Below are 9,719 nucleotides of genomic sequence, written 5' to 3'. Positions count from 1 at the left end.
AACGAAGCTTCGAACACAAGCAGTTCCGTCACTACTATGAAATGATACTCGCCTTCATACGCACTTTGCAGAAATACTTCCTGAATTACTCAACTGGTGATGTTTTACAAGAACACAACACAAGCATGCATCTTGAGTAACAGACACGCTCCTAAGCATCAGTACAGTGGTCACTATCTAAAACCTGCAGGACGGTGGCCATCGAGGTCCAGAGCTGATGATTTCTCACTTAGACCAAAGAATTTCTGAAAATAACAATAAAAAGCCAATAATTTAAACCATAAGCTTTATTTACATAAACAAACTTGAATGCAGGTAGTACAGTTACACCAGGAACCGCTGGACGTAAAATTAGATGAAATTTTAGCCTTCGGTCTTTTTTTGAATTTTTTGCATCAGCGTTTTTTTCCGATATTATAATCTGATATTGTCTGACGATGTCATTGAGGTCCTTCATGTAAATTTTGATCTAAAAGGGAGATGACGAGAAACAGATGGTTAATTTGATCATTTTCTGTTGCTCTGGCTCTTTGTGCTTCTGGCAGGTTGCCTACCTGATCCAGCTGTAGGTCTGTGTCATTAATGTCCACACCTTCTGCTCCTACAACCCCACCGGTCAGTTCATAGAGGTTCACGGTTGCCATCTTAATCTGGCCCAGTTCCACTAATTTCTTTGCAGCCGTTTCCTGGATGTGGTCCCACTTTTTTTCCTGTATGAAGACAGAAACACTGAGTTTCATTCAGAAGAAGTCTCTGACTCGGACTGTGACTAAGGATCATGTCAGGTACCCATGCTAGAGTCTCAGAGCGAGCCTGATCCAGCTCAGTCTGGAGCTGGGACAGCTCATTGCTCTTCTGCAGAAGCAGCAGGTTATGCTGGTCCTCCAGTGTCTCCAGCGTCTTTTTCTGCTGGTCCGTCTGCTCTTCCACCTGATTCCTCTTCTCAAACAGCTTGTCTCTGGTGTGGAGCAGATTCTCGAGATGACTTACAAGCTCATCCACATCTTTGAACTTTAAAACACACATAATCACAAAAAATAAATGTTACGATCTGTATCAGCTTCACATCCAGCTCTCTACATGCCACAATTATAATCGATCAATACATGGTGACAGAAATTAATCTGTTGGTCATTGATTCCTCACATAGAAGCACAACATTACACCAGTTTTAAATCGCTGCATTGGCTCCCCGTGTGTTTCAGGATTGATTTTAAGGTTCTTTTGGTAGTTCATAAATGTCTTAATGGTCTTGGGCCTTCTTATTTATCTGACTTGCTTTTAAATTATGAACCCTCACAGACCCTGAGGTCCTCTGGTACCGGTCTCTTAGTTGTTCCAAGAGTAAGGATCAAAGCATATGGTGAGGGCTCTTTCCATTGTTACGGCCCACGACTGTGGAACAACCTGCTAGAGAACCTCAGGGCTGCAGAGACCACTGATGTTTTTAAAAAGAGGCTTAAGACCTACCTTTCTAGCTTAGCTTTTAACTAAATTTTATTTGATCTTAATTTATTTTTCATTTTATTTCACGCTATTTTATTTTCATTTTACTCAACTGTATTACTTTTATTTATTTATTCTTAGCTGTTCTTGTTTCTTTGGTTATTTAATCTTTGTTTTAACTCCAGTGTTTTCCTCGTGGTAATCCTCCACGCCAGGGGTTTTGCCTGCTCAGTCTGGGGGTTGTTGCTGCGGTGGTCGCCCTTGTCTGGGTGGCTGGGGTCCTACACTGCAGCCTCATGGCTGTGGTGTGGGCCCGGGCTGCCCTGATAGGGGTGGTTGCCATGATGGCGGCCGCTGTAGCACACGTGTGGACTGGCTCCTAGTGTGGATGGATCCCCATGATGTTGTTTCCTCACAGCAGCATCAAGCCAGATATTAATCGCTTTTAGTATTTTATACTTAGATTTAGTTTAGAGGCAGAAATTAGGGTGTGCGTGCAACTGTGTGAAAGACTATTCACATTATTCTATTTATTGTTAAGTAATCTCTTTTGATATGTGTAAAGGCTTGTTTTATTTTTAATATGCATAAATTGCTTTTTTCATGTAAAGCACTTTGTGTTGCCCCAGCATGAAAAGTGCTTTATAAATAAAGTTTTAAACAAAAAAACTGAACTGTCCATGACTAGTTTGAGTATTGATGTTTCGTCACGTTTGTTAGTAATGATTTCCTCCAATGATCTATGTGTAGGAATTTCTAGTGACTTATTTTGCATTGAGGAGATAAAGCTTCCTAATTGTAAATATTTAAAACAATGTTTCCTTGGGATATTATATTTATAAAGAATTTCCTTAAAAGACATTAAGACACCCTCCTTATATAGAACAAATATCTTGTTTGGCCCCCTCTTTGCCCACAGCTTGAATCCACCATTCAGGTTGCCTGGTTTAAATAAGGCATTAACACAGGTTGGGCTAAATTTTGACAGAGTTTAATATTTTCCTGAATTTCTTTATCTTGTCCCATACGTTAACCATATTCAATATAATAAGGTGAGCTGTATTCCTTCTCAGGTACAGTATTTTAAGTCAGCTGAGTACAAATATACACACGTGGACAAAATTGTTGGTACCCTTCAGTTAATGAAAGAAAAACTCACAATGGTCACAGAAATCTGACAAAAGTAAATAATAAATAAAAATTCTATGAAATTTAACCAATGAAAGTCAGACATTGCTTTTCAACCATGCTTCAACAGAACTATTATTATTATTTAAAAAAATAAAACTCATGAAACGGGCCTGGACAAAATGATGGTACCCTTAACTTAAAATTTTGTTGCACAACCTTTTGAGGCAACCACTGCAATCAAACGATTCCTGTAACTGTCAGTGAGACTTCTGCACCTCTCAGCAGGTGTTTTGGCCCCTCCTCATAAGCAAACTGCTCCAGTTGTCTCAGGTTTGAAGGGAGCCTTTTCCAGACGCCATGTTTCAGCTCCTTCCAAAGATGCTCAATAGGATTTAGGTCAGGGCTCATAGAAGCCACTTTAGAATAGTCCATTGTTTTCCTCTTAGCCATTCTTGGTGTTTTTAGCTGTGTTTTGGGTCATTTTCCTGTTGTAAGACCCATGACCTGCGACTGAGACCAAGCTTTCTGATACTGGCCAGCACATTTCTCTCTAGAATCCCTTGATAGTCTTGAGATTTCATTGTACCTGCACAGATTCAAGACACCCTGTACCAGATGCAGCAAAGCAGCCCAGAACATAACAGAACCTCCTCCATGTTTCACAGTAGGGAAGGTGTTCTTTTCTTCATATGCCTCATTTTTCCGTCTGGAAACATAGAGCTGATGTGCCTCAGCAAAAAGTTCCATTTTTGTCTCATCTGTCCATAGGACATTCTCCCAGAAGCTTTGTGGCTTGTCAACTTGTAGTTTGGCTTTTTTATGGTTTGTTTTTAACAATGGTGTCCTCCTTGGTCGTCTCCCATTAAGTCCACTTTGGCTCAAACAACGACGGATGGTGAGATCTGACACTGATGTTCCTTCAGCTTGAAGTTCACCTTTAATCTCTTTACAAGTTTTTCTGGGCTCTTTTGTTACCGTTCGTATTATCCGTCTCTTTGATTTGTCATCAGTTTTCCTCCTGCGGCCACTTCCAGGGAGGTTGGCTACAGTCCCATGGATCTTACATTTCTGAATAATATGTGCAGCTGTAGCCACAGGAACATCAAGCTGCTTGGAGATGGTCTTATAGCCTTTACCTTTAACATGCTGGTCTATAAATTCTAACCTCCTGAGACAACTCTTTCCTTTGCTTCCTCTGGTCCATGTTGAGTGTGGTACACACCATGTCACCAAACAGCACAGTGACCACCTGTAGCCTATATATAGGCCCACTGACTGGTTACAAGATTGTAGACACCTGTGATGCTAATTAGTGGACACACCTTGGATTAACACGTCCCTTTGGTCACACTGTTCAGTCTTTTCTAGGGGTACCATCATTTTGGTCCAGGCCTATTTCGTGAGTTTATTTTTTAAATAATTCTGTTAAAACATGGTTGAAAAGCCATGTCTGACTTCCATTTGTTAAATTTCATAGAATTTTTATTTATTATTACTTTTTTCAGATTCAAGTTATTTCTGTGACCATTGTGAGTTTTTCTTTCATTAACCAAAGGGTACCAACAATTTTGTCCACGTGTGTAGATGGAGAGGTGCTGTATCTGAAAGTACTAGTATTCTATAACCAACCATGGTATCTTACTGTCATCAGAAAAGTAAAATCTCAAAGTGTTCAGTTGTGCTGCAAGGTCGTACCAGCAAAGGTTTGGGAAGCTCAGCCCCCCGTGTCAAAAGGAAAATACAACAAAGATATCTTTCATATAATTTTCTTATATGTGGTAGTAAGATTTTCATACTAGAGGAACCTGTTTCTTTTATTGTACACATGACAATAAATGCTTTCAATCTTGAATCACCTGACAAGCAGAGACCCAATCCTGAATCCACCAAACTGGACCCCCTCAACACCTCGACTGCACCTAAAAATTCTGCCCATAAAAGTTATGAACAGAATCGGTGACAAAGGGCACTCTTGGCAGAGCCCAACTCTCATTGGAAATACATCCAAACTACTTTTTTTATAGTAATTTTTAACCAGCTGCAGGTCCACATCTGACCATGAGCAGTGTTAACTACAATCCATTCTGTCTTCTGAGCTCCAGGGCTAGAGGAAGTCATGCTGTGTGGTATTTATTTAAAAAATGCTTTCTAATCCAACATATTTTAGTAAATGGATGAAACATTGTCTTCCTGTATGACTGGTAGGCTTGCATTACCTGAGATTGTTGGAGCACCTTCTCCAAGAAGTCCTTGTACACTGAGTGTCGTTCCACCTGACGCAGCAGTTCCTGTTTCCACTCAGCCATTTTTGCATTCTTCTTCTTCAGCTTCTCCATCATCTTCTCATTTTCCTGCAAAAGTCTAATCTCCCTTTGTACTTTCTGCATGTGAACTTTGCTGTCTTTTTCCTGGACAGAAATTACACAAATCATTAACTGTTCCAGCCATAGAGCTAAAATCCAGCAGGAGTTGTGTATTTCCAGCAAACCTTTTGGAACATTTCACGGCTGTACCGGCGGTCGTCTGTTTGTTCAATGTTCTTTTTCAGCTCTTTAATCTGCTGCTTCACATGTGCCAAATACTAAATGAAACCAAACAAACAAACAAATAAATAAATAATAGTCAAATATCACCTGAATCCTGTTGTTAAAGCCACTGAAACATGAGATTTGTGGCTTTCCTCTTTGTTTAAGTTAAGGTCTGCAAGGCACTTTAAAATGGCTTTAATTATTGAGGTAGAAGGTTTTCAGTCAGCACTAGTGGAAGTTGTTCTGCCACAGCTCCTCTTTCCTGTAAAGCTCCTCTTTCTCGACCCCGTTTTATTTTCTTTATATATCTTAGCCTTGGGATCTATTTAAAAAACAAAACATGTATCATCTTTATGCTGATGACACTCAGATTTATCTCCCACTCTCTTTAGACCCTGTTAGCATGCTTACAAGATGTTAAAAACACTTCTCCATGGATCTTGGCTTAATTTCCTTGTTGCTATTTTTAGCATCTTTTAATGTGGAGCTGATTTGAGCGCACCACCTAAATCCTGGCTTCTTTACACTGGCTCCCCATCAAGCTAAGGATTGATTTTAAAATTGTACTGGTTTTTAAATCAATTCACGGTTTTGTCCCCTCTTTACTAGCAAATCTTTTATGTCATTACACACCACATAGATCCTTGAGGTCATCTGGCCAAAGACTCTTGGTGGTCCCCGAGTATACTTTTAACAAAGAATAGGATCAGGCTTGAGACATCTGCACCCTATTCACCTCACCAGAATGGGACAGTAGAGAGAGGTTGACGAAGACACTGTGATAAGAATAGATATCTACTGATAGAGAACAAATTACCAGTACCTGGGTGTTCACCTGAACAACAAACTGGACTGGACAGACATCACTAATGCTCTGTACAAGAAAGGACAGAGTGGGCTGTATCTCCTAAGGAGACTCAGGTCTTTTGGAGTCCAGGGGACACTGCCAAGATCCTTTTTTGACTCTGTGGTGGCATCAGCCATCTATTATGGTGTGGTCTACTGGGGCAGCAGCACCTCGATTGCTGACAGGAAGAGACGGAACAAACTGGTTAAGAAGGCCAGCTCTGTCCTGGGATGCCTCCTCGATCCATGGAGGTGGTGACGGAGAGAAGAATGAGGGTTAAGCTTTCGTCTCTGATGGAGAAAACATCCCACCACATGCAGGACTTTTTAACAATACTGAGCAGCTCCTTCAGTGACAGACTGCTTCACCTCCAGTGTGTGAAGGAGAGATACTGTAGGTCCTTCCTTCCTGCTGCTGTCAGACTCTACAATCTGCACTGCTGCCAGTAGCCACACAGCCACAGCATTACAGAGATCCAAACAAAAACTGTACTGAAGAAGAACTATATAAAAAGTATGTATAGAAGTTTATATAAAAAGCATATAAATGAATTTGCATTATTCTACAAGTATTGATATTTCACGCTTGTGTGCGTTAGTAGTTTTTCGCTGTTTTTGCACTGGTTTTGCACCTTTGGCTGCTGTAGCACCGTAATTTCTCCACTGTGGGGCTAGGGCTGCAGCTAGTGACTATTCTGATGGTTGATTAGTCATCGACTATTAAAACAACTAGTCAACCAATTGGATTATGTATCTCATAATTATTAAATGGATCTTATTTCACTTTCAGCTTTGTAATCTTGCATGAGGTTGCTAAGTAAGTCCAACGTGCCTCCTCTTTAAATGTTCGAGCATTGCAGACGTACTTCTGTGGTACACAAGGTCCGCTTTACAAATCTCACATGTATTTATTTTTTAAGTTTAACGTGAAATTATTCCATACTTTTGACGACCTTTGCCGCCGTTTTGTTCCCTGGTCGGTCGCCATATGCATGTGGAACTCTCAACAGAGATAAGAAAATAAGACAATGTCTCACTCTGTATTTTTTATTTATTTATTTGGTTTTTTGGCCGACAATAGTTTGACGGGTAAAATCGTTGAGTATTTTTATTGTTGACTATTGTCGACAATGTCGACTAATCGTTGCAGGCCTATGTGGGGCAAATAAAGGATTATCTTATCCTATCTTACCAAATAAGTTGTGGAGCTATGCAATGCAGACATCTGCTTAAATAAGAAACTGCTGCTACAGCAGACACACAAGGAAAATACCACATGAGCTGTTCACAGGCAAAGAACCAAACTTGTCCAAACAAGAGAATCGAAAACTTTGTACCCTCTTCCAATGAAGACTGGAGCACTGAAGGGCGGATGGAAATGTAAAATCTGGAGAAATGCATTCTTACTCCATGTCCGATTCAGAAAATATCTCCATGACCAGATCAGCATATGGTGTGGAAAGCTGCAAAGGGTTCTGAATTCCTAACAAGGATCGAAGGTTCGGCAAAGATCTTACTACAAAAGACGAAGAGACTCGTCTTAAACTACGGCCTCAGACTGAAGAAGCCCGCAAGCAGGGGAAGGAAGAATGCGTTCTTCATTGGAGCCATTACTGATGGAAAAGAGATTAAAGCTTGAAAAATGGAAAATGAGTGCTTTATGTGTTTCTCATTTCTGATCTATAGGTAACTATCAGTTATACAACCTCTTTATTGGCACAGAAAAGTTGTTTACTTTAAAGGTAAAGAAGATTGTTTTCTCTTTACATCGCTTCTCAGGACTTCAAACCAAGTGTTTTATTTTCATGTCATTATCTTTTTGTTCATTTAAGGTTAGGTCTTTACGAAATAAAATAAATAGTTTTCTTCCTTATCAGCTTTCAAATACATCTAATAGCTGATTTTTTACTTTTTACAAGAGACACACACCCTAAACTCTGACTTTAGCTGGTGGAAAAACTAATGGGACCAAAATATTTGGATGCCATATGGAAGTAACAATTCTGCAGGACTTGCTATATTAAAACATACTTTTAAAGAAAAGGTGTTTAAAAGTAATGCACATCATTCAAGGAAGATGCTTAATTTTAGTGACCGAATATTTAACTAATGTATTTAGTCTGGGAAATATTTATAGATATAAAAACAGTGCAAAAACAAGCTACTGTTTGAGAAATTTGAAGAGGTCGATTTTATTAAACATTTTTGCAGATGCAAAAGTAATTTTGGTGGTGATTGGAACTTCATTTCAGATCCTATAAGACTGTTATCCACAAAGGCCTCAAAAAGGAATTTATGGAGAATACAAAAATGTATATATCTGGACTTAAACTGACATCTGAAAGATTAAAAACCCACCCTTAACCCAGTTTACATGGCAGAGTAATGATTAGTCCAAAAAGTTCAGAACTGATGTTTGGCCTATTTCTAATGAGTTAACAGATAAAGTGGAACAAACAAAACATTTAACTTTTTACACCTACTGATGATAAACTGATCTCCTTATCAATAAACATAAAGATAAATAAATAAATAAATAAACAAAAATGCTATGGAAATTAAATAACAACCTTTTGAGTGATAAATCCTTCATTGGAAAGGCAAAAGGAAATCACAAAAGAGAATTGGGAACGTGCTAAGAAAGATCAAATTTATGGAAAATGTTTGGATGTTTCACAGACTGACAAGCTGGCATCTCATGTATAAACATAATTTATCCCAAAAACAACTTCTTTAGAACAATAAATACATTAAGTACAAAAACAAATGAATTTTCTATAATAATTGGTTTAATAATGGATTTTTTTAATTTCTAAGTTACTTAATGAAAATGGTAACCTTACCTATGCAGAATTCCTAAAAACAACTGCAATTCCAATTCCAGTGCGAAAGTACTGTATAGTATTTGATGTCACACCAGATGCTTACCTGCAAATAAGAGGGAAATATTGGCTTTAGTCAACTACAAAATTTTGATTGTGCAATTACACTAACTGGAACTAACATTAAGGACAAAAATATAATAAATACCTCAGAGATACAATCTACTGTCCTGTTTTACCTTGTTGCATATTTTTCTGGAACACTATCTTCAAATACATTATTTTGAAACAAATTTGGTCCTATAATAATTAATAATAAATATTTTGTACAAATAAAGTTCAAGAAATACATTTTAAAATAATTCACCCAATTTATCCTATATATATATATATATATATACATATATATATATATACATATATATTAGGTCTCAGTATTAGGTCTCAGTAAAGTTACTGAGACCTAATTTAATGAAAACTGACCAAATGCTGCTTTTCCGCTTCCTCCAATGGAAACATCGCGAGATGTGAAATTGGCTGACTGCGAGACTTCAGGTGGAAAGAAAATCTCAGTCTTTCTCACCTGTTTGCGCTCCTCGTACTGCTTTGTGAGCTTCTCTGCCTCATTTTCTAATCGGTACAGTTCAAGAAAGGAGCAAATATCTTCTCTTGGCTCCAATATTTTGTCGGGGCGGGTAGTCCATCTGTGAACACACGCAACCATGGTACAAACTTGTTAGCATGATAGGTTGTTTTGCTCCAGGTTTCACTAACACCCAACCCGGACACAACTCACTCTGCACACGGCCTCCTTTGCTTAGAAAACATGGTCCTGTGTTTTCTTGTCGCGCTTTTCACCAGAATTAAACGATGCGGGCTTTCCGGTGGACTCTCTCTCTCTCTCTCTGGCTTTTCTGTTAACGTTTGTCAGTTATCACATCGGGCC

General features: G+C 38.7%; 1 protein-coding gene across 1 annotated transcript; it reads right to left on the bottom strand.

Moving 5' to 3' along the window:
- Positions 1–229: 229 nt before the first annotated feature.
- Positions 230–9,719, bottom strand: cfap73 (cilia and flagella associated protein 73). Its single transcript, XM_041987829.1, has 7 exons — positions 9,570–9,719; positions 9,357–9,477; positions 5,066–5,158; positions 4,794–4,985; positions 790–1,011; positions 555–710; positions 230–469 (listed from the first exon to the last, which is right to left on the bottom strand). Exons 1-7 carry the CDS (start codon positions 9,599–9,601, stop codon positions 230–232), a joined length of 1,056 nt encoding a protein of 351 aa, XP_041843763.1. The 5' UTR covers positions 9,602–9,719.

This window comes from Melanotaenia boesemani, chromosome 1 (genome assembly GCF_017639745.1).
Source record: "Melanotaenia boesemani isolate fMelBoe1 chromosome 1, fMelBoe1.pri, whole genome shotgun sequence".
Taxonomy (NCBI): Eukaryota; Metazoa; Chordata; class Actinopteri; order Atheriniformes; family Melanotaeniidae; genus Melanotaenia; species Melanotaenia boesemani.
The sequence above is the reverse complement of the archived record's forward strand: the minus strand, read 5'-3'. Positions and strand labels throughout refer to the sequence as shown.